The sequence below is a fragment of the Tachypleus tridentatus genome, chromosome 13 (assembly GCF_004210375.1).
Source record: "Tachypleus tridentatus isolate NWPU-2018 chromosome 13, ASM421037v1, whole genome shotgun sequence".
In the NCBI taxonomy this organism is placed as follows: Eukaryota; Metazoa; Arthropoda; class Merostomata; order Xiphosura; family Limulidae; genus Tachypleus; species Tachypleus tridentatus.
This window is the reverse complement of record NC_134837.1, coordinates 152,478,221-152,505,086: the sequence shown is the minus strand read 5'-3', so window position 1 is coordinate 152,505,086 and position 26,866 is coordinate 152,478,221. Positions and strand designations below refer to the sequence as shown.

Genomic DNA, 26,866 nt, shown 5'->3' with positions numbered 1-26,866 from the left:
TTTCATTTAAAAGGGACTAGAGGGACTTGCTGGCTCTCCAAAGTCAGTAAAGAAGCTTTGCTCTGGTGACATATTTGTGGAAACATCCACATCTCAACACAGTGAACTTCTTTTGCATTCAGATGTGATTGGGGATATACCTGTTGAGGTTATGCTGCATGCTACTTTGAATTCATCATGAGGAGTTATTGTTAAGAGGGATTTGAAGAACATCCCCAAGTCAAAGATTCTTGCTAGTTTCTCCATCCAAAGAGTTTCTGCAGTGAGATGTATCTCCACTCAAAAAGATGGAATTATGATTCTGACCAGTGTCCTCATTCTGACATTTACATCACCATGTCCATCTGCCACCACCAGGGCAGATTATCTTAATTGTAAGTTATGGCCATACATTCCAAACCCTCTCAGATGTTTTCAGTGTCAGCCGATTGGTCACTTGAATATATCATGTTGTGTTTCCTTGACGTGTGCTTGTTGTGGTGGCAAGGACCACAATGCCTATGAGTGTGAAGTGGACCCTCATTGCATCAGTTGCAAAGGCTCTCACCTGTCCTACTTTCATTCTTGCCCTAAATGATTGGAAGAAAAGGAGGTGCAGCATTTGAAAATAAATCAAAACATTACTTACCCAAAGACTCGAAAGTTGCTGTCTATCACTTCCTCTTCGATGTATGCTGCTGCACTTAGTTCAACTACTATGGTGGGAGTGCAGATGGATTTCTCTCTGCCTCCAAAAGAATCGTTCTCACACCAAATGAAAAGTCTTTTGACCTCCATGGTTAGAAAGTTGATGAGTCATCTTCAACACCCATCTTTGTCCCTAACATACATTCCAGCAAACCCTAAGATCCACTTCCTTTGGTTTGGGTATGGGCATTTCCTCAAGTACATCTTCCTCCACCCCAAGATGCAAAACAATCATTCCATGATGTCCTCATTCACTGGAATCCTCCTCCAATGCAAAGACCTGCCCATTTGACCCAGGGCAGGATCCACAGTGGTTGACAGAACCTCCCTCAAATAAAGAAAATAAAGAAAAAAGACATGGCAGTAAACAGAAGGGCTCTCCACCCAATTTACCTACACATAAATAAATAAATATAACCACTTTGATGCAATGGAACTGTTAAGGTTTACATTCTAATCTGGATGACATCAAAGCACTGATTGCTTCCTACCATCCTGTATGTCTTTCCAGAGTAAACATTTCTGAAGCCTGCTGACACAGTCAACTTTCAGTGGTTTTCTTTGCAAAGAAATGACAGGCTGTGTGATGGATGAGTACACTGCTGGTTGATCAGCATGGAACCAACCCTGTCTTTGCCACTCAACACACCCTTGGAGGCCATAGCCATCCGTGCTTTCTTGGGTAGTACCATCACTGTTTGTTCTCTCTATCTTTTGCCTGGAGAGACCTATGATCAATCACACCTTGATTCTCTCATTGAAGAGTTGCCATCTCCCTTTTTCATCCTGGGGGATTTTAATGGGCATTATCCCCTCTGAGGAAGGTCTGATATTGATAGTAGGGGTTGCTCTGTAAATGTTATGCTTTCTGATCACAACCTTTCTCTTTTCAATACTGGTTCTTCTACTTATTTCCATGCGCCTTGTTAGTCCTTTATTGCTATTGACCTCTCAGTTTGCTACCCTTCATTATTTTCCCATTTTTCATGGAGGGTTGACAATAATCCACAAGGCAGTGATTATTTTCTTATAATTTTGAAAGAGACTGGCTGTGGCTGATGCTACCAGACCCACGTGCCCCTGTGGAAGCTGGATTAAGCAAACTGGCGCTCTTGCACTGCATTGCTTTCCAGGAGGCCCATGTACATGTTTGGTAGGTAAGACATCAAAGCCAGAAGGACTCTTGGATTAAGTACACAACCAGATATCTTCTACCACCACTTTCATATGGGACAAGATTTGAAAGGTCAGTGGGCAAAATAATTCTGTCCCCCTCTCGATCTTGCTCTCTGATGGCCAGAAAGTAGCTGATACCCAAATCATTGCCAATACTACAGGTGAAAGCTTTTGCCAGGTATCTAGAACTTCTTCTTCTTTCTCCACCTTCTTAGCCATCAAGACTCTTGCAGGCAATCACTTCTTTCCTTTCGAGCTGATTGTCTCTATCACTTTAATCATCCCTTTATACTGGTGGAACTGAAAATGGCTCTTCATCGGTTTGGCAGTATATCAGTCGGACCTGATGATGTACACTACGAAATGCTGTGCCATCTATCTACTGCTTTTCTTGCTATTCTTCTGATTGTATTTAACTGGATTAGCAGGAGAATGTTTCTCCTGATGCCTGGTGCATTGCCATTGTCCTACCTTTCTCTAAACCTGGGAAGGATCCCAAGATTTCTTCAAACTACTGTCCAATTGCTTTGACGAGCTGTCTCTGTAAGACCTAAGAGAGGATGGTTAATGCTCATCTTGTTTGGTTCCTCAACTCAAGCAACCTTCTCTCACCCACCCAGTGTGATTTCGACAACAGCACTCCACCATGGACTACCTGATTTGACATGAAACATTGGTTAGAAAAGCCTTTCTCAAACAACATCTTATATCAATATTCTTTGACATTGAGAAAGCTTATGATACAACATGAAGGTATGGCATTTTGAGAGACCTCCATATATGTGGGTTACATGACCATTTGCTCATTTTTATTAAAATTTTTTAATGGACAGGCAATTCCAAGTTTGTTTGGGTTTGACACTTTTCTCTTCTTTCCTGCAGGATCTTGGAGTCCCTCAAGGCTGTATTCTGAGTATCACACTTTTCAGTATAAAGATTAATGCCATCAAATGGTCTCTATGGTAACGACTTTCACATATCATGTCAGTCGTCGAACACGAGGTATATTGAGCAGCAGCTACAGACTGCTCTCAGTCGTTTACTGAAGTGGACCACAGCAAACAGCTTTAACTTCTTTCTCTCTAAAACCATTTGCATGCACTTTTGCTGCTAACAGGATATTCACCCTGCTCCTGAACTCTTTATCGGTGAAGTTGTGCTGCTTGTGGTCCTTGAGACAATGTTCTTAGGGCTTATTTCTGACCATAAGCTGACCTTACCACAGATGGATATTCTATACTAAAGATATATTGTGTTCTTGTTTGATCAAAACTAGACTATGGATCACTGGTCTATGGCTCTGCCAGGACCTTAGCCTTAAAGATGCTGGACTCTGTTCATCATCAAGGACTTCAGCTCTGCACCAGGGCTTTCCACACTTACCCAGTTCAGAGTTTATACACAGAGTCTTATGTACTTTCTTTGCACCTCAGCCGTTTGCAACTGTCTTTACTATATGCTTCGAAACTTCGTTCCTTACCAAAGCATCCCACCTGTGGTTGTGTTTTCCTTCCTCGGTGGGCCATACTTTTTCAGAACAGATGATCTGCCATTGCTCCTTTAGACCTTCATAGCCAGGTGCAATTGGATGAATTGAGTTTGTCCTTGGATAACGTTGCTGTATCCACTGGTCAGCCCATCCCACCATGGCTTCTTACAGTCCCTAAATATGACCTATCTTTAAGTTGTGAGAAAAGCAGATGCTTCCAATTAGAAATACTGTCATTTGCTGAACATCTTTCAAACCATCCTTCCACTCCTATTTAAACTGATGGTTCAAAATCAGGTGTCTGTGTTGGCTCTGCCGTGGTTTGGAGGTTGCATGCAGAATCCTCTATATACCCTTTGTGTTTCATTGCTGAACCTAGAAGCTGAGCAGTATTCAAATTGCACTATTTATACTGACTCCTTAGTTCTCTACTGGCCCTGAAATCGCTTCAAGTTAGTTCACACCCTGTTCTTGTCAATATTCAAAACTGACTGGCCTGTTTCTCTTTAACATCTATCCAGTTTTTTCTGGATACTAGGCCACATTGGTATTTGCAGGAACAAGCTTGCTGACACAGCAGCTAAATCTGTCTACTCTGGCACTATCACTGCTATGCTGTTTCATACATGGACTGTGGTCCTTTATTCAACATGAAAACAAGCTTTTCCAAATAAAACCTTTTATTAGACTTTGGCCGTCTTGCTTCCATAAGGATCAGAAAGAGGAAATTGATCTAACTAGATTACACATTGGTCAGTGTTTTAAATCATCATTTTCTTTTATCTGGGACTAATGCAGCAATGTGTTGTCTGTGTAACATTCGGGTCACAATAAGCCCAATTTTACTGTCTTGGCGTTGTTATGACTCTCAACGACAGCACCATTTTAAACATGTTCTGTCCCAAGGTTTTAGCCATAACATTAGGCAGAGTTATTGGCAATGGTGACACTGTCAACCTTAGGAATGTTTTTACCTTTTTAAAAACCATTAATCTTTCTAATGCTATTTAAGTTTTTAATTTATACATTAAACCTTTTATTTTGTGATTTCCTTTTAAAAATCAAAGTACATCTAGTTTTATTTGAAATTAAAAAATGCCTGAAACCTCAGGTAACTCGAAACCAGCACTGGAAAGGCCAACTTCACCTGACTGATGGTGGTTTTTGAACTTACCTGTTAGTCTTTCTGGTGAGTTATGATAATTACAGTTATGCTACAGAAAGTCCTTTACAACTTGTATTACTGTAGTTTTTCTTTTACTGCCACAGACTAGATGTAAAAATTGGATTTAATGCTATTTATGTTTTTAATCCAAAAATTAAACTTTGTTTTGTTTTACCTTAACTTTTTTTTATGAATTTTACTAATTTTACTTTAATTTCAACTTTTTACTGGGTGTTTGGTGCAGATAGCATAGTTGCTTTGTGCCATGAAACACCAAACCAACCAACCAACTAACTAACTCTGTCTTTAGATCTCTTAGAAAAGAGTATTGCTCTTATGAATTTAAAGATGATAAATGTTCAGTTACAATAATTATTGTTACCAATGTAAGTTATCAGTTCAGAAAGGTAATGATTGGATAATTTGTAAAGGATACTATTCCTAGATTGTTGGCACTATTTTTTTATGTGCTGAGTATTACATTTTTGTTCTTGAGAATGTTTGTTCTTGTGAGTCGTATTTAATTTTTTGGTAACAGAAGCTTTAAGTTAGTATTTGTCATGTATAAATTTGTTAGATATTGCTTTCCTTATGTACTAATACAAACATTTTCTTCTTGCCTTTGTGATAGGAAGAAGCATTGAAACACTTATTTAGGGCTGTAACTGAACCATCGTTATCCCCAGATATTTTTCTGTGCTGTTATGTTAATATAAATTGCATAGTAGATGTGCTGTTAATTAAGTGGCTGCTGTTTTCAAAATGTTGTGCTTAACACTGAATGGTTATGCTCAAACACATCCCTCTTGTATGTTATTTCAGTTCTGTCTTATGTATTAGTTTGTGGTACAAATTAATTAATTAATTAATATAGAAGTATAATGCTGGTTGCAGACAGATAGTAAATTATAAACATTTTTATTGAGACTTATACCAGTCTGGAACATTTGCAGATATTCTTTCTTGACATATTCTTCAAGAGTGAAACAATGAACTGTGGTGACCTCATAAAAACTGTATGTGAGGTGATACTGTGGCCATTCAATGTTAAACTAGTGTAGTGATACTTGTAAAATCTTTAAATTTGAATGACACAATCTAGCAGTATGTGTTGGTATGGCCACTGGCATTTATTCTTAATTATTTGATTAATCAAAACAGTAGAAAAAAGAAACAACTGTACTGTTTTGTTTGTATGACTGTTAAAGGTATACAAGCAATTCCATAAAGAGGATGCAATGAGATATTAATGATTTAGTAAATTCCTGGTAAATTTGTGTGTGTGTCTATATATATATACTCTTCAAAAAAAGAAACTCAAAAGGGATATTTTTTTTATTTTAAAGAGAAATATATGTAATAACGTTACAAGCTCAGAGTATGTGATGTTACACGTGTTGAGGCACTGATTGTCAGACCAAAATGACAATAAAAGTTGTGCACTTTGAAAATGGAGGAAAACATCGGATTTTTTCCCAAAACGCATTCATGTCCAATAAATTTGTTTGAGAGATCTGCATGTTCTGCAGATGCAATATGTGCAAAATCCCTATAAAAGTGACGGGTTCAGCCACCAACACGCAATACAGTTACGCCAAGACTGACTGAAGCACAATGCAACAATGCCATTGGTCACTTGGAAGCAGGCGAATCTCGATCAGATGTTGCCAGAGCTGTGAATGTTCACCCAAGCACAATCATAAGGCTATGGAATCGTCACCAACAACATGGATCAACTTGTGACCGTCCACGATCTGGCAGACCTCGTGTGACCACGCCCGCACAAGATCGCTACATCCGGTTACATCACCTTCGGGATAGGACCACCACTGCGACATCTACTGCCTCAACCATACCAGGGCTGCGTAGGATTTCCGATCAGACCATACGCAACCGTCGAAGAGATTCTTAGGCCCATGTGCAACCCATCATGGTGAACGTCAACGACGTTTTTCAACATGACAACGCCCGTCCTCACACAGCCCGACTCACCACTGTCTTCTTGAGACACCACAACATCAACGTTCTTCCATGACCCTCCAGATCACCAGATTTAAACCCTATCGAACATCTTTGGGACGAGTTGGACCGATGTCTGCGACGGCGATAACCTCAACCACAGACTCTACCTCAGCTTGCAGCAGCTTTGCAGGCTGAGTGGACAACCATTCCACAGGATGTGATTCGTCATCTCATAGCTTCCATGGGCAGGAGATGCCAAGCAGTTATTGATGCTCACGGGGCAGACTCGTTATTGACATTGAGTGACGTTAAACTTCAACTAGTGAGCGTGGACTTCGCCTTTGCAGACTTTGGATGTTCAGCAGTGAATGTGCAAAGTTTCATACATGCCATACAGAACTACCTGGAATAAACTTGTTAACAATATGTCTCAAATTTTGCCTTTTGTGTTTCTTTTTTTGAAGAGTATATATATATATATATATATATTAAGTTATTTAGTCTAGAAGTAATGTATACTGTTTGCTGAAGTTGGTGTAGTGGTGTGTTTGCATACCTAAGATTGAGTGAAAATCTATGTTTATAAAGATTCTCCTCCCAAGCATGTGCCACTGCATATTACAGTGTATACAAAATATTATATATTCATTATCGTATTTTAGATCATACCTTCACAAGTGTAAAGTCTTAGAAATAATATTTAAAATTGTTGTTTTTGTTCGTATCTGTATGCAACATATTAAACTTAAAATTTTTGGTAAGTTATTAACCTAGGTTTGTGTTAAATGTTTCAAGAGGTTTGGAAATGACGTGAATGGTTAATGAAGAAAACTTAATTATATAGGTACAAAACTTCAGTAAAATTGTAATCATTAAGTACAAGTAGTTTACATAGATGTTCAAGTTGTCTCCAAACTTTTATTTTATAGAAAGTGAGTTCCTTGTCATTGAACTTAAATTTGTGTTAAAGGTTGTTTTTGAAAGCTTTAGAAATTATTTAGCAGAAAATCATATCCATAAATTAAATTTTTTATTGAATACTTACAACCTTTTTTTGAGATTATTCTTCAGGAAATTTATAACCTGTTATGTTTGCGTATAGTCCTTCCCTTCAGTTTGAAGCAGCGTGGGCTTTAACCAACATTGCATCAGGAACTTCACAACAGACTCAAGCAGTTGTTAGTGCAGGTTTGTGTCTTTTTAGGCATAAGTGGTTTGTTTTTAATTATGTTCTAATACATGCTATAAATACAGAATATTAAACTTTACAGTTCACATTTTCACTTTATCTTGTTTACATGTCTAATAAAAGTAGTATGGTTTCTTTTTTAGAAATTATGTGAAAAAGTTGTGCAGGTTAATAATTTTATAAAAGTATTAATTGCAATGGCTGATGTCTTTAATGTTTGCACATAAGGCTGTTATTGTATCACACTGTCATTTATTAATTTATTTGAAGAATATACCACTCTGAGAAAATTGTTTAAGACTGGTAATTAGTATTTAAGTAGTAAAGTTATATTTAAGTGATACTGTTTCATGCAACAGACTTCATGCATAAAACAAGTATCAGTTCATTTAGAAAAGAAATAAAAAATTGTTTTTCTGTGTGTAGGGGGCAGTTCCATTATTCCTAGAGCTTTTGAAATCACCTCATCAAAATGTTTGTGAACAAGCAGTGTGGGCATTAGGCAATATCATTGGTAAGTGCCTGAAGTGTATTGAAAATTTAAATGTGGATGGATGTGATGTGTGTGTGTGTGCATAATGCAATGTTTAGGTCATTTTAACACATTTAGGAAAGAGGAGAGTTGTACAAAATTTTAATCCTGGCAGTATTGATACATTTCAGACAACTTGGTATAAATGCAAAAAAAACACAAAAAATTGTTACTTCTAAAGAATATACATATAAAATGTGGATTTAAACTACACTGATGAAGTAGTAAATTCTCATAAGGTAACTTCACTCGCAAAATAATTTCCTCGATTAGTACTGTCCTACGTATGAGCAAAAGTTTCACCTGCAACTAGCCCTTATACTGCCTCTCATCTCCACATGATATAGCTGCATTATAGAATGCAAATGAGAATGCAACAACCCTCCACCAATAGGTGTGTGTTCTCGATTTGGCATGGCAGTGATCAACTGTCTGGCTTGCAGTTTTGTTTTTTTGTATTTAATTCAATGTACAATGGTTTTCAACTTTCGAAAGTTGGAGAAAATATTTGAGATGTCAAAAATTTTTCATTTATTCTTTGGGTTTTTTTTTTCCCTCTAGGATTTGACAAACATCTTGGAACTTTTTTTTTGTTTTTGTACTTCAAGTGAATTTCTTTGAATAATTTCCATAAATGACTTATGCTTTCCTACCAAAATTCTGCTGTATGTCAAGAAAATGTTTCTGTTACTCCTGTTTGTCTTGCATTTCACATATATATTCTAATTCTGATTGTCTGTTGTGTCTGGTCAGAGCTCTGTATTGTTGTGTGGCTTGCATGCCTTCTTTCTATGGTTCCTGTTGATACACTGGAATTCTTATGCTTCCCATGACCTTTCTCCTGTTATACCTACTGATAGCTTTGGCAACTCATTTGTATAGTCTAAGTGCTCCTTATCTTCCAAATCTTGTTGCCTTTTCCATGTCTACACTTATCAGATTCACCTCACATTCTCTTTGGCTGTTCATTTTCATCATTCTTAGGAAGAAATTATCAAAGCCAAAATGTGGACCACACCTCATACTTTGTCACGTTATCTGCATCATATGGCAATTTCCTTATCATCCAAATGACTCCCTGTTCCAATCCTTCACTTATTGGTTCATCTTTGAGCAGGTAAGTGTCATTTTTCTTCATTTCATAATGCAGTTACCTTTTGCATTTTTTCTTTTTTTGATTCTGCTCTTTGGTGAATAGTGCCTGTGAAAATATGCTAATTCTTAAATCTGCATTGTGCAACATTTCATCACTAATGGTTACTGTTGAAATGTGGTGCTCCTTTAGGCTGCTTGTAGGTAGATTCATTTTCATAGTGTTTTACTTCATAAGTATTGGACTGTGCATTTATGGACTGACATGACTAAAGCAGAAGAGGAATGCTGATCCTTCCCATACTCTTGATGGTACAAATCAGGTTTGGTCTGCTTTCAACATAAGGTTTATTTATGGTTATCCCTTGTACTGTTCCTGTTGATATTTCTCCATACTCTTCAATGAATCACCACCCCTTCTTTTAGTGAAGGAAGGGGAGTTCTTACCACTATTAGCTCATAGCTGCTGGAATGATGGACAATAAAGAATTTTTCACGAATGTGTTCATTTCCACTCAATTGAGTGTTTGGTGGTTGTGTTTTGTAAGTGTGGATAACATGACTCCTTTTGCAGTAGATCTGTTGCAAGATTCCAGATGCCATATGGTATGGACTGGATTTTTGTTACATTTTTGTATGCATTTCACCTCTTCCCCCTATTGTATTTTCACTTTCCTACCATCATCTGGATGTCAGTTCCTAGGAATACTAGTGTTTGTTATTGCACACATGATGGCTTTGGTTTTTGAGACATACTTCTTCCCTTATGGTTCCTGGGTTTGAGGTGAATGATAGAGGATCCTCCTCCAAGCATGAGCTGATTAATTTAGTTTTAGTTCTGATGGTGTTGGACCGATGTTGACTCCCTGCATAGGTTCAAGAGTGCCTTAGCAATTTTATTCCAATTGCAATTTTTCACTTGTTCATCATATTGTGCACATTTTGACTCATTCATTCATCTTAGGTGAAGAGTATCCCTGGTTCAGATGAGGTGGGTCTTCCATGTATGTGTTTTCTCTACATTGAGATCTTGCACTCTTTGAGTCCTATTTCAAAGTTTTATGGGGGAGGATTATTTAGGTAACTTTTACATCAGTCCCAACACTGAGCCAATGAAGGATTCCAGCTGTTTTATGAGAGGAAATAAGTTACTGTGTCAGCAATAAATATACTTCTTCCTACAATGGAAATATACCTCCAATAGATATCTTCTGTCACCCACCCATCCTTCTACTTCTGGTGTAATTTTTATGCTCAGTCTCAAAGTGAAAATTGGATTCCACTGCATAGAAAAAGCCACTGCACTAGACAATGAGTTGCACTCATGCTGGTGGAGAGCTGTTGCATGCTTATTTACATACTATAATGCAGCTATACCATGTGAGAAACACATGAAAATTAGTGGGAATATAAAGGCTCTGGGTGAGCAAATATTTTGTACATATAGCTGATAGTATAGATCATAGAAAGATGTTTTGTGAGTAGAGGTAAGAATATATTGGAAATATATTTTCACTGTAGGAAGATCTTAATATTTATCATAGTAAGAGAGGTCTGCAGAAGTAGGACCAAAACAATGGAAACAAAGTATTTGCCTTAGCTGCTGTTTGAAAGCTTCATCTCTGAATCAAAATTGAAATTAAAAATGTAAAACAAAGATGTAATTTTGATTTTTATGTACGAAGAATTTAATTTTGATTCAATTACGTTGAGCCCTACTAATAATATCTTAGGTTACCAACAAATTAGCTTAATCCATTGTAACTAGTATTACTAAATCTTTTGAGAATTACTCTACTTGCATGCAATTCCAAGACTACTTTCATTATGGAAAGGTCTAAGTGTACATGTCATGACCTTTTAAAGTTATTCAAAATTTAAACTACTTTATTATTATTTTACATGAATAAACTTTATCAAAATGTAGTAAAAATTGTGTTAATATTAGTTCCATTTTAAGTTTTTAATTTCAAAAAGAAATCTTTTAAAAACTCCTCAGTCTTCCCTACTTGAGAATTGATATTTGCTCTATAGTTTTTGCCTCTTATATAATCTATTTCCACTCTTCTGAAAGTATAGAAATCAACATAAATTAGTTGTAATAGAGATATAACTCAAGTAAAGCATAATTTTTATCACTTTCAATCTTATTTGTTTATGGAGCCATAATTTAGAAAATCAGACTCACATGCAATGCCCACCTGTAATATTTTCAAATGTCACTGATACTTTTTACTGTATTGTTATAACCAATAAAAAGCCAATATTGTTAATCTTTGAAATGATGTTTTCTGTTGTGTTTACACTTCCAGTTGAAACATCTTGGGAATCACATCAACAAGTTTACTTGATTTTTAAAAGCTTTTATCACATAGTTTGAATGCTGGAAAACTTAGAGTTATAGAATATTTTATACTTTATGCACTTTATTCTTTATTCTTAGGTGCATTATTTAATTATATTAAGATTACTAAGTGTAGTAGAACTATGAGTATAAAAACTTAGGCTTAAGTTTCATTTACAGTTGTCAACAACAACAACAAAATGACCCAGGTAAGTACTGTATTTCGTTTTCTCATGTGTATTATTTATCATATTACTATAAGAGCAACTAAAATGTAAAATTTAGAAATCTATTAGGTTAATTGGCTGAGATAACAAAAAATACTAAAAAATTCTTCACAGGGTATGCTTGCAAGCAGTTTGTGAATTGCATAATTTCATAAAGTAGCATGAGCCACACCTTCACTGAGTGATTATTAGTTAGACATAGTTCATAGGTCAACAAAATAATAAAATTAAGTATGAGCAAAGGTATACGGTTATTAGTTTTAAGCTATTTATGAAAAACAGCTGTGGTTTTCTCTCATATTATTGTCATTTCATAAAGAAAAAAGGGTCAAATTGATCAACCCCATATAGTTAGGGTATAGAAAATAACAAAATATGAATTTTTTCTGAAAAAAGTTTAATATGTAAAAGATTTCACAGATTATATAAATGAAATTTGACAATTTTTAGATGAAGAAGCATTTTTAATCATAATGTAAAAAAATCACTGTGCACTTGAAAAAGTTAACATTTTGACTCTGTGTAACTGCAGATAAATTTTTAGTTAAAATTCTTTATTAAATATCCTGACTTTTTTCTCTGCAAAAGACTTGTGATGTTTCACAAAAAGTTTGAAAAATTTTGTGAAGATTCACAAAAGATCTTAAGTTATCTTATGGAAACTGATTTTCACTATCGTTAAAAGATTTGATTCATACTTTGTTTTATACAAAGCAAAATATACACAAAAGGGAATTTTAAACATGAAAATTCCAGTTTTAATTTTATAAGTAGTTTGAAGGAAGACATCACACATTTTATAAACTTACTGTAGTGATTTGCTCATGTGTAAACACAAAATAAACCAAATTGGAAGGGGTTTATTTTCTCTTTTTTTTCATTCAGAAGATAAAGTATTTCTTTATTTTAGGTGATGGTCCTCATCTCCGAGATTATGTCATTAGGTTAGGTGTTGTACAGCCACTTCTGTTGTTCATCAAACCAGATATTCCTCTTTCTTTTCTTCGAAATATCACATGGGTCATCGTCAATCTCTGTCGTAATAAAGAACCACCTCCACCAAAGGACACCATCAGTGAGCTTCTTCCAGCACTTTGTGTTTTGATCAGTCACTCTGATGTAAATGTAAGATATAGTTATGCATGAGTCTGAATCCTTAAATCATGGTACTCTGTATACACATAGAAATAAAATTTTTATAGGGCTTTGAGAACTTGGAGCATATAATTTTGGTCTTCTGGGTCTGGAAAGGCCCTGAAATGTCTTTTCAATGCTGTAAAAACAGGAAAAATAAAATCAAAATTTGTGTCAACTATGAACAAGTAATGGTTGAGGAGCAATGTTTCAAACATTTATTAACATTTCAATTGCTATAATTGAATATTTATTACTTGAAGTTGAATTTGTGTTAACCACAGAGGAAATTGGTTAGTTTGAGAAAAAATGAACTTATAAATAATTAAACTGAAACAACAGTTTGGCATTGTTTTTTAAATGTTCATAATCTCTGATGTGAGTGGATTAGTCATATGTAATAAGTATAAATAAAGATTAAATAAAGGAAAGGTATTGACTGCTGGTAAATGAGTTGTAGAATATGTTGGATAGAGCCTCAGCAAGCAAAAGTTTTGTTGCTCATAATTGTTTTCTTCAACTTGTAACTACTAAGGATAACACCTGTTGCCACTTGTGAACCTTCAGCTTATTAACATAAAACCTTATCAGAAACATTGGTCAGTCATCTATTGATGTCTGAAACATTTAATTGGTAGTGAACATTTTCTGCTGATCATTGTGAAAGATGACTTTTGTTCTGGGAAAAAAATATGAAAACAGCTATTTAATTTACCTTACAAATTTAGTTTTGAAATATATACAATTTATTTTAACCCTTAAAGATGCTTCAAATAGTTGAGCATCACAAGATTAAATGAGTTAAATTATATGCTATGGTCATTTACGAATGTAGGTAATTGAGAATTTGAGTCGGTGATTATTCAAGGGGTACTTGGCTATTTAAAATCTAAATTGCTCTGTCAAGTTGTGTTTTATTATATAAAGGGCTAAAGAAAACTAATTTTCCATTTTTCCCCTGCTTTCAGAATATAGAGTTGAGTATATTATATTGAAATTGCATGTGCAAATTAGTAAGTCACATGACAGTACAAGAGAATGATATCTTTTACTTAATGATACTGAAAAACAAAGAAATGTGGGCCAACTTAGGGCACTAGAACTATCATCCATAAAGATACCTGCAATAGTTTATACTCTAGCTGGTAATCAGTGTGGCTTATGATAACATGAGAATCCACAAACACAGATGAGTAGCAAAAGTTATCTACATGTCATAGACAACAGCATGCAACAAGATCAAGAACAATCTCTGTATGAAAACAAGGCTAACAGAGTTTGTGTTTACCGTAATGAGGTTGCTAATTCTACCTGGAAACAAGGCCAACAGGGTTTGTGTTCACCGTGATGAGGTTGCTACTCGTACCTCTTATTCAACTGTCCTATACCTCAAGCAACTGGAGAGTGAAATAGGTGTTCATGCTATTCCATATGAAGACATACTGCTGAAATTGTTTGACATAGTACTTTGATTTCTGTGATTTCAGACTGTTAAAATGAGAATGGGAAACCATTGTCCTTGTTTGATATTTGAATTATGGAAAGACTTCAAGGAAACATGGCATGCTTTGGACATAACATCCTTATGACTGGAACTTTTGTAGTAGAAACTGTTACAGGACTATTATTAGGGCTTATTGTCATCAAAAAGAGAATGATTGGATGTTGCAACAGGAACTGTAGTAATGAAGAGAGGCTTCAAAATTATTTTAACCATTTAATCCCACTAATATGGGTCAAAGACCATACTGTTGTTTGTTGACTCTCCTTCGAAATGTTATTGAACTACTATTTTATGAATTTATTTTAGTAATTTTGGTATCAAGTATATATATATTAGTTAATGTCTTAAAATATAAATATATATTTAAAAAAAACAACCTAAATATCAAATTTTGTTTAGCATGTTATGAAATGCAACATTGGTTTAAATTAGATGTTTATGGTGACAAAGTACAAAGTCTGTAGTTTCTTACTAATTAGAAACTCATTAATATTGATAAGCTAGAATATAAAATAAGAACCTTCTAACTTTTTTATTTTCTGAGATATTAATATATTTAATAATTTTTGAAAATGCTTGTTCACATACTCTTCCTTTGCCTAGTGATATATGTATAACAAACTGAAAGGTCAGAATGTTTCCCTAATGGTTTTCTCAACTTCTGCTAAGTACTTCCACAGAACTTTTTTTCATGCTAGTTTCTAAGTGGTAACGTAAGACATTAGTGAGTTTGAAATTTCATTTGTTTTTTTAGACCCAAATACAGCATAATTACTAAGCTTAATAAATTGTAGTGGAATTCTGTGGTAATAATATTATAATTTATGATTTTTGGTTATTTCAAAATTAATATAAAACCAAGAAACTTTCTCATCCTCCACGTGTGAACTTTGATAACACTGAGCAATTTTAGTAGAAAATGAGTGTAAAGCTCATTACTGAAAGAGATATTTGTTTGCTATATGTCTATTTACTGTTCTGTATTTTAAGAAAAATAAATTTAAGAACTTGTTTGTAAATAATGTTCATTTATATACATACAATGTATTATAACTGAAATGTACCTGTATTTTACATAGTACAGTGGAGCACCATCAAGCCACAGACCAGTAAACCGCGAAATTGCTTAAGCCGCTATAGCAAGTCTTGTGAGTGAGGATTATCGCAGCTCACCTCTAATTTAAGAACGTGTTAAAACGCAGCTTACGAATTTAATCCTGGCTTTATAACTTCAAGGGGATATTTAAAAAGGATTTGCTTTAATTTGGGAAATAAAATATATTACAATAGAAATTGACCGTTAATCTACCTTATCCGCTCTCTATGTCAGCTTTATGGAGGCTGCCATTGTTACCGAATCACACTTCTCCATACATTAAAGTTAATCCGCGGTAAATCCGTGAAAAAAGTGATCAATAATTAAAGTATTAGTTTTAATTCGATAATCCGATATTTGTATGGAATTGTATAAATATTGGCCACAAACCCAATAGAATGGCTCGGATGAGGCTCCTCGGCGGAGCTGTTGGCGACTTCGGCTTTTCAGTCACAAAGGTTTAAGCCATGGACCACTTAAGCCGCGGTTAAGCAGGTTGACCCCCCAAATACCGAGGCTTAACGGCGCTCCACTGTACTGACCCACTGAAACACAGCCAAGGCAGATCACTTTGTAAGTGGTAGCTGTATATTCTTGGATATGGTAACATAAGTGAATGTTAGCCAGGCACAGCTGAGGGGTCAATAAAATAAGAATTATAAAATATTGATTTATAATTTTATGAAATTTAAACTGTTGCGAATCCAAGGGTTATGGAATCGAATCCCCGTCATTTCAAATATGCTTGCCCTTTCAGCAATGGGGTCATTATAATGTTACAGTTAGTCCCACTACTCATTGGTAAAAAAGTAGCTCAAGAATTGGCAGTGGGTGGTGATGACTAGCTGCCTTCCCTCTAGTCTTACACTACTAAATTAGGGATGGCTAGTGCAGATAGCCCTTGTGTAGCTTTGAGCAGAATTCAAAACAAACCAAACCAATGCTTTGAATGTTGAATTGTCAATACTTAAAGAAAAATAGAATAAGTAAAACATTAGTTAAAAAGTCTTAAAACTTGATTTTAAAACATTTGATATTTTGCTTATGAAAGCTTTGTAATGTTTACTGATAATATGCAAAATTTTGTGAAAATCTGCTTACTAATTTAAAAGCTATAGCATGAAAACTACAACAAGCACAAAATAATTGAGTTTGGTTCCTGGACCAAACCTGTTCTCATAGTTAAAAGATTGGTGGCAGATGTAATACTACTTCTGATCTTTCATTAATAGAAAGTAATAGCTCATAAAGGTCATCAAATATGATACATTTAGAACACATCATGGTAACTGTAGTATCTTTCAAAATATAAGTTACTTCTGATGAATTTGATTTATTATGCTGTTATGTTTAGCTCGTGTAAAGGTGGATAAAGTCAGTTTTCATACATATACTGTAATAAACCTGATGACGTTATGCATTAGGCCATTGGTTGACAGAAATGCTATTTATCTTTTAGTAAATTTTATTTCTAACATGTTCTAAAAGGATGTCATTTTTACCTTAGCCTCAGGTCCGAATATAATTATGATCAAAAACAATGTTTTTTTTATTTATTTGTAAAACTTGTAAACAGAAAAGAAATTGCTTGAGGGAATCTTATTGTTAATTTTATTATTACCTTTCTCTGGCTTACAAGTAATGAATAAACTACTACCTTACAAGAAAAAATCTTGCATAGTCTCAAGGCACCTTGAAATACAGTAAGAAAGAAAGAAAAAATGTTAAGTACCAGTTTTTATGTGTCACATAACACATCCAGTTTTCTCATTGCTCAGTTTCTATTTTATTATGCCCACTATACAACATGAACAAGTATCTAACAAATAAGAAACTTGAATTTTGAGATATAGACAACCTAAACATACAATAAGAATCTTCCACCTCTGTGATTTGCTGAGATATCAATATTTTTAGCAAATTTACTAGAGTGGCTCCACCCTTTAAATCAGTCATGAAATTTCTTAAGTACCACCTTCTACTAAGTAGCTCAAGTTTATAACCAATAGAAAAAGAAATTTTCCTTCTATGCAATTCTGACAGTTGTTTATAAGTAACTTGAAGGCGAAAGAAAAACTTGTGTCAAAACTCTAGATGTGTGATCAGTAAGTTGTTTTTGTGAATAGGAATGGGATGTTTTTCAACCCACTTGTACTTTACTTAGAGACCCTGCTCAGATACTAATACTTTAGTTATGTGCTTATTTTTCAAAAGTTAATATTTGAAGCCTACAGAAATTATCTACATACCCCACCTGCAAGTCTAGACAAGGCTTAGTGATAGTATGTGTACATGAGTGCAGAATTTCGTAACACAGATGCATACTCGAAATCAATGTTTTTCAGTGTATTTCTCATTAACTTTCTGTGTGCTAAGAACTATAACTAAAATTTAAAACATTTATGAGGAAATAGGAATATGTATATGCATATTTATAGATATGTGATGTACAGTAGCTGTAATAATATACTTTTGTAGGCCAATACATAGTTACACGTACTGAATTTGTGCTACTGTAATTGTTTAAACTGAGGTAAATTTAAAACCACATTTGAAACTTAACTTCAAAACAAGAGTAGTAGTAAATTTTATAAGCATGTATCCAAATAGCACCATATATGTATGCTGCAAAATGTGAAATCAAATAAGTGAGCATTAGTATGAAACACCTGCAATGTAAATGAATCAGCAAGGCTCAAAAGTTACTATGTTTATTGGACCAGCATAGCTTTTAACCATATAATAAGTGTTTTCACACATTATAATTGCAATTTTATTACCGTTGGAAAATTCTTTTGTAAGTGTTGTAGGAAACATAAGCCACTTAGTCCAATATTGTGTTCTTGGATCAAGGGTATGTATAAATAACATATTTTTGTTTTGCATGTGCCTTCATGCTCTCTAGAGTGTTGTATTACAGTGTGGTTTTCAAAGACAGGCTAAAGCAGTCAGTGATTTCAGTTACATTTACAGCAGGTTTAACTTTAGATGTTGAAAGTAAAATAAACACAGAAAATTTATGGGACATGTTTAACAGTTGAAATTCTCGGGGTACGTACTTTGAAATGTTTTGCTTAATAATGAAGAAAAAAGGATACAGCTGCTAATTTTATTTCTGATTTTACAGTTTTTCTTTTCATTATATTTGAGTTTTCTGTGTAATAACAGAAAAAATATAAAGTTTCATTGGAAAAGTTATATATTCAAGAGGTTCTAGAGGTTGTACAAGTGAAATATTTTTGAGACAAAGTATTTTTAATCTCAAAATGAAAATCACTTTGTCTATGTACTAGTTAAAAAGGAATCAACAATTTGACAAACAAATATTATTAAAAAATACTTGATTAAACATCTGATTTTTTGTGTGCAAAAGCCTTGTAACATTTACTAAAATTCTACCAAATTTTGTGAAGATGCACAAAAGGTCAGCTATATTAGAAGTTTACAACTGTGTAAACTGTAAGGGAGTACAAATGGTTATGGGTTAAGTCCGAGTCTGTAGATTTAAGGAGAATGGTAATTACATTCAGAAGTATTTTATTGCAAACAAAAACCTATCATAAAGCATGAAATGAATGGAGCATAATTTTCCAATGTTCTGTAAATGTTAGTATATATTGAAAGAGGTTTTAGAACTGGGTGCTTTAATTTAAATGAATTCTATTGCTAAATAATAACATAGGTAGAGTAAAATATAGAATAAATAAATTTTTTTATTAAAAGGCAGTCTAACCTCTATACTTCATTTTCAGATTCTTGTTGATACTGTGTGGGCATTGTCATACTTAACTGATGGGGGTAATGAACAGATACAGGTAAGAATAGGTGTATACTTTTTTTAGATCCAAGGATAATCAGATGTTTTTGAACTTTATGATAAATCTTCAAAATCCTTTAAAGATATCTTGGTTCTCACTCACTCTTGTTAAACTAAGATGTATTAAAGATCTGAAAATTTAAAACTTGTTCTTAGATGAACACTTGTGTTTAATTAAAAGAAACAAGTTGAATTACTCTATACATAATTCTGAAATCTATATTGACAGTCAACTATTTTGATTTTTTTTTTCTTTCAAACTAGAAAAATCTTTTAGTACTATTTAGAAAAGAGTGAATCAAGAAAATCTGTTAATATGTGTGAAAATTTTCTTTGTTGGTGAAACATGCAGAAATTTAGATACTGCACTCAAGAAACACAAAAAAGAATGATAAAAATGGTTACTCAAATAATGCAATGTTTTAACATGTGAGAAAGCTTGATTATAAAATAATCTGGGAATCAGCAAAGTTGATATGTAGAACTACAGATTACATTGGAAGAACTTGGGAATGTTGTTAATCCATAGGTTGACAAATTTCAAAACTTGTCAAGGTCATTTTCACTTGAACTCCACCCAGGCATCATATGCTGTTCAAGTGGAACTTCCACTATAAAATAGTGTATTTCTCTTACAATTTCTGTACTGAAGAGGACATGTGAGGTGTTGAAATTAGTTTTTATTTAAATTTGGTATTGTTACTTTAGTGTAATTACTTTATGCAGTATTGTTTTTACCTATTTTTCATACTTTGCTACCCTTATAGTTTAGTAAGAAATTACATTTCAGATGGTCATTGATGCTGGGGTGGTACGTCAACTAGTCCCACTCTTGAATCACAAAGAAGTCAAAGTTCAGGTAAACTATTTTATATTTATTTACAAAATATCTCTGCTTTAACTTTGGGTTTTGTGTTTTTTCTATAAATTATTGTAAGGTGCACTAAGGTGAGCTATATCAAAATTTTTAAAATTGGCACTTTCATGTATTTTAAGTAAGTGATAAAAAGTTTGTTTATAAAAACATTTATCCTTTTAGAAACTTAATAATGATTACATAATTCTATTTTATGGTATGAAATTAGTTCTTGAAGCACACAGCATACAACAACACTACCTCTTTCTGAACTGAAGGGGTGTCACTAATATCTACCAATTTTTTCCCTCCCCTCTTCTCTTAGTGGAAATGACTAAATTGAATAAAACGTAGTACAAATTTGCTAAATAGTATTAATTTTAAGGTTTAAAATATAAATATATTATGATTCAATCTTTCTGTCATTATTTCAAAATTGTAAAGAGAGACTGATTTTAAAAAATATTTAAAATATTTTCTGTGAAAATAAAACTTGAATATATTATGTTATGGATCAGTAATTTCCATTTTAGACATTCAGTTTGTTTCAGCTTTGGTTTTCAATAAAATAGTTCTTTTTATGGTATATTTTACTGATTAAAACAGTCATCACTTCAGTAGCTCAGGACTGTATCTTTCAAAATGGCTTTTTGGTTGAGATAAATTTTTATCTAATAAATATAGTTAGCATTCAGTAAGTAATGTATTATTATATGTACATAGTTTGAATTCAGTAAACTGAACAATAATGTCCAATATAAAAAACATTTTATATCCAAATAATTGACTATTGCTTTACTGAATTAAAATTATTGCATGTGTTATAGGAAAATGTCCTTGTAGCTTTCAAACAAATATAATTTCACTCAAAATATTGTTAAGAATGAAAAGAACATCAGTAGAAGCTAGTACAATTTTCAGATAAGTGCTTTGTTTCTACATATTGTAAACTTTGCATTAAAATCCTTTGTTTACCCCTACAAGAGCTCTAATTGTCCATTATGTTGTCAAACTGCGTTAGGTAATGTACATTGATGTAGATAGGTTACAATCTCTTCTCTATCAAATCACTTATAGCTGAGCTCCATTAATAATTATATTAGTTGAAGTTTACAATGAGAGTATATTTAATAGATACAGTAACTCTTGCCACAGCAGGTCAAAGTGAGCATGTCATGCTTTTTGTAGATTTACATTCAAAGTTTAATTAAATTGCTTTATTATCAGGATATATGAATAAACTTGGCATTAAAACCTAGTTGATAAATCAGATTTTAATATTATTCAAATTGTATTAATTATATAGGGGCATGTTTTTTAAAGATCTTTAACCTTCTCTAGTATAAGGATTGACATTTGCTCTCTAAGCCTTTCCTCTTCTCTAATTTGTATCACCCCCATTTAAGAAGTATAGAATTTAATGTAAATTACTAATTATTACTCAGATGAAGCATAATTTTTGTACCTTTTTACCCAATCCTTACACGGGTAGCTAGGTGGCAAATGGCATGTCTTTACATTTGTAGACTGACATTCAAAATTTTATTGAACTACTATTTAAGAATGTATGTCCAGTAAACTTGGTATTTAACTGTAGATTTTAGTTCGAAGTTTAAAATTATACATTAATTAATTTTTTAATTTTAAAATAAGTACAAAAATTGCTAAATATCAATTTTTTTGTTGCAGTGATACATCATTTTCTGGGTTTGGTCAAATTAGATTCTTTGACACCCACAATACAGTGCGTATAGTTTGATATGAATTATAAACTCAAATTTCCGGTATTGACAAGCTAGAATGCAAATGATTCAGTTAGTGGTTCTATATTTTCCTTGTGAATGGCTACATAACAATATATAAGCATGATTCTTGTTCAGTATTTGAATTTTTATTTTTGTAACATCATTTATACTTGTAGTGAGTTTGGAATGATGTTGGCTAGAGCTAACTAAAACTTCCAAAAAAGAATTTATCCATTTATTGTGTATTTATTCATTAGTAACTGCTCAAACTGTATACTGTAACATGATAAAAGGGTGAAAAGAGAAAGCTCTAACAACAAAACCATTATCAGAGAAAGAACATTTTGTGAGAAACAATAAATGGATTATTATATTTTAAAATTATAGTAGTTTTTTAGCAAATATGAACCTATACTTGGAACTTGCAGGGAAATTCTAAACAATAAATGCACATATTTACAGGTGAGACTTCTTAGAGCTGAGAGCAGAAATGAAAGTTGGAATATTTTGTGTGTGTGAATTTTACTAAATGAATTTATTATTCTCAAAATATAAATCAAAATATTTTGGGGTAAAAATTTGAAATATATGAATTATATATTTTTTAACTTCCATTTTGGAACTATACCTTCTACTAATTGTACTGCTCTATCTGTACTAGCACAGCTAACTCCCTCTACTATTCTTGCACAGTCTTCACTTTCTTTGTTGGCTTACTAATGTGGAGATGTGTGTTTTAACTTATTCTCCATGTGGCTACAAACTTTGTGCTTGATCACAAATTTATCAGTTTCAACTTGTTGTGTTTGATTTACATTGTTTCTACTCATTTATTTTAGAAATATTTCCAATTTGTTCACCTGAATTTGAGATTTAATATGACAGATGAATAAATTCCTGCATTTGTAAACAATGGTTCTGGCATTGGTCCCAGGTCTGAGGGTCAGTGATGTTTGCTGGGGAAGCACAGGCTGTATCTTGTGAGGACTGTTTTACATGCTGGCCACAATTTCCTTCAACGTTGCAATTTTTTGTGAGGCAGGATATAACTACTGTGTGGAAATTTCTTTTGTATGACACTTTCCAACTGTTACCATACCTCCATTTATTCTACTGAGTTAGGCATTGTTCTTTTTCCCAGGAGTTTTGTGGTAAGTTTTCCAGTGTGGATGGACTTTAATTCTTTTACCATCTAAGTTACTTCAGTTTAAATTTAGGTTTAAAGTCTTATTATTGTTTAATTTTCAGTGTATGTACTAGTTTTGCACCATTGTTGCTATTTGGGTAGTTGTTCCTTCAGCTTATTTTATTTTGTCAGATTTTGTAGTTTTGTAGATTTATTTTTATGTAATTTGCACCTGAACAGGGACTTGACCATATCCCTGTCTCGAGTCTCATCTGTTTACAGGTGTTTCCTTTGTGGGTTGGGAGGCTTTCCTTGATTTCCAAGAAATTTTGGGTTAGTCATTTGAGGATGCTTCTGTCCATATATCAATATATTGGAACCTTTGCAATTCATCAGGCTTTGCACCAATTTCTTCCATTTCTGCAGATGCATTCTAACAGTTCCTCTGTCATCAACAAGGGAGGAACCATGTCCAGGTCTCTGTTTTCAGACTCTGAATCTTTTGTACTGTGTCAACAATGATGATGTAATGATTCTGACATGTTGTGATGCCAGAAGTATAATCCCTGCCCTTGATGGAATTCTGCTTGTTATATAACATGAAAAGCTCAGAAACGTGCTTGGGATAAATTTCGTAGTTACCCCATGCTTTCAAACTGCATTGCATTTCAGCAAGCCAGTGGACATGCTCGGCGAGTTAATGTCAAAGCCAGAAGGAATCTTGGATTAAATACACCTCCAGTATTTCTTCAATCACCAGTTCAAAAATGTCATATGGGACAAGATCCAGAAGGTGAGTGGACGGTATACTTCTGCTCCCCTCTATATCTTAATATCCAATGGCCATGAAGTTGCTGATGCTTAGAGCATTGCCAGCACTTTTGGTGAATGAATGTTTCTCTCATATATCTAGTTCTTCAAACTCATCCCCTTCCTTCTCAGCTATTAAAACACGAATTGAACATCTGCCTCTTTCCTTTTTGACTGATCATCCCTATGGCTACAATTGCCCTCTTACACTGATGGAACTCAAACTTGCACATCATCAATCTGGCAATAAGTCAGTTGGACCTGATGATATACATTATGAGATGCTATGCCACCTTTCTCCTGTCTCTCTTACTATTCTTCTGGCTGTATTTAACTGGATATGGCAAGATAATGCCTTTCTTGATGCTTGACACCAGGCTTATTGAACCCCTTATTCTTAAACTTGGGAAGGATCCAAAGATTCCTTCAAATTGCAATCCAACTGCTTTGACTAGTTGTCTCAGTAAGATCTTAGAGAGGATGATTATTGCTTGTCTTGTTTGGTTCCTTGAATCAAACAGCCTTCTCTCACCCACTCAGTGTGGGTTGCGAAGACAACACTCCATGATAGACCACTTAATTTGCCTTGAAACATCAGGCAGAGAAGCCTTTTTGAAGTGACAACATCTCTTTTCTATTTTTTTTTTATTTAGAGAAAGCTTATGATACAACATGGAGATATGGCATCTTGCAAGACATTTAATCATATTGATTGCATGCCAATTTGACACTATTTATTAAGTATTTTGTAATGATCCACTGATTTCAGGTCCGTGTGGGCTCAACACTTTACCCTTTTTTCCCACAGGAACTTGGAGTCTCTCAGGGCTGTGTCACACTTTTCATTATAAAGATTAATGCCATCAGTGAACAACTACCCCATACAGTTGCAAATGGTCTTTTCATTGATGACTTTAACATCTGATGTCAGTCATTGAACATGAGGTTTATTGAGAAGCAGCTACAGACTGCAATCAGTCATACACTTAAGTGAACCACAGCAAATGGTTTTCAACATTCTCTTTCTAAAACTGTTTGTGTATATTTCTGCCACCAACGGGGTATTCATCCAGATCCAGAACTTCGTAATGATGATGTACTTCTTGTCGTCCCTGAGGCAAAGTTCTTAGGTCTTATATTTGACTGTAAATTAAACTTTTTCACATTTCAAGCAACTTCGTGTCAAATGTATAAGAGCACTGAACATCCTCTGTGTCCTCTCTTCCACCTTTTGAGGAGTGGATTGATACTCCATGCTTAAAATTTATCGTGCCCTTATCAGATCCAAACTTGACTATGGGTTTATGGTTCTGCCAGAACCTTAGCACTGAAAATGTTAGATCCTATCCACCATCAGGGGCTTTGGTTTTGCACTGGGGCCTTTCATACTTCTCCAGTCCAAAGTTTGTACATGAAGTCCCATGAACCCCCTCTGTATATTCACCATTTGCAACTGTCTCTTATGTATGCTTCCAAACTTCGATTTTTACTGCAGCATCCTACTTGGGGTTGTGATTTCCATTCTCTGTGGTCATCCTTTTTTTATAATAGAAAATCTGCCATTGTTCCTTTTAGCCTTCAAATCCAGGCACAATCAGAAAATTCTGATTTACCTTTGAATAGCATAGCAGTATCCACAGATAGGTACCTCTTCCACCATGGCTAATTACTATCCCCAACTGTGACCTGTCTTTGAGATATCTGAGGAAGGCAGATACTCCTGATTGGAAATACCACACTTTATTTGCTGAACATCTTTCAAATAATCTATCCATTCCCATATATATATACGGATGGTTCAAAATCAGGCGACTCTGTAGTTCGGTTGTAGCACAAAGAATCCCCTCTGCACTTTCTGTGTTCACTGCCAAATTGTATGCCATTTCTCTTGCCCTGAATCATATTGAAACTGCAATATACAAATTGTACAATCTATACTGATTCACTCAGCTGTCTATTGGCCCTGACATCATTCCATGTTAGTTACCACCCTATTCTTATCAATATCCAAAACAAACTAGCCTATCTCTCTCTATCATCTATCTCTGTCCAGTTTTTTTGGATACCAGGTCATGTTGGTATTCGTGGGAATGAGCTAGCTGACAGTGGCAAAGTCTGTCTGCTTTGGCTCTATCACCACTGTACCTTTTCTATACATGGACTATGGTCCAGTTATCAAAACCCGTCTGTACACCAGTTAGCAGTGAACTTGGAGTGAGAAACAAAATAATAAGCATTTTCAAATGAAGCCATTTTTAGCTCTTTGGCCATCTTGTTTCTGTAAAGATTGAATGGAGGAAGTTGTTTTGGCTAGGCTATGCATTTGTCACAGTTTTTTAACTCACCATTTCCTTTTACCTGGTACTGATGCACCAGTGTGTGGTCTGTGTGGCTCTCAGGTCACAATTATGCATATTTTAATATCATGCCATCGTTACAATAAAGAACGACAATGTCATTTTGAACATATTTTTAAGGTAGGTTTGCCCTTGACATTAGCCAATGCCATAGGTGATACTGCCCACCTACTCATATTTTTACCTTTTTATGAGCTGTTGGTCTTTTTAACTTAAGGTTTTTATTGGACTATATACTGTTTTTGCATGATTTCTTTTACACATTTTAATTTTCATTTTGATCTGAACCCAGGACTGGAAAGGCTAACTTCGGGTGACTTACAGCAAGTTTGCACTTAATGCTTCAGTCTTCCTGGCAGGTCTTAATTTTATGTATTTTTACTGTAAATTCCATATGCCATTATAGTATACTACATCTTGTTTGGCACAGATAGCCTAGTAGCTTTGTGCCAATAAACATGAAATACTTACCTACCTACCCAGAAGTGTAAATTTTTCATGCAGTTGCTCATTTCATCATAACTAGGTTCTCTCAGGATAGTGCCTTCATCATCAGGT

The 26,866-nt window shown here is 34.2% G+C and overlaps 1 protein-coding gene across 2 annotated transcripts in view; it reads left to right on the top strand.

The window, feature by feature from the left end:
- The window catches only part of LOC143236070 (importin subunit alpha-3-like), a 60,998-nt gene that overhangs the window by 13,817 nt on the left and 20,315 nt on the right, over window positions 1–26,866 (top strand). For both annotated transcript variants that reach the window (XM_076474332.1, XM_076474333.1), the window contains exons 4-8: window positions 7,582–7,668; window positions 8,097–8,182; window positions 12,774–12,988; window positions 19,350–19,412; window positions 20,205–20,273. In XM_076474332.1, the coding sequence (XP_076330447.1) occupies window positions 7,582–7,668; window positions 8,097–8,182; window positions 12,774–12,988; window positions 19,350–19,412; window positions 20,205–20,273 (520 nt within the window). The remainder of the gene's footprint in view (window positions 1–7,581; window positions 7,669–8,096; window positions 8,183–12,773; window positions 12,989–19,349; window positions 19,413–20,204; window positions 20,274–26,866) is intronic.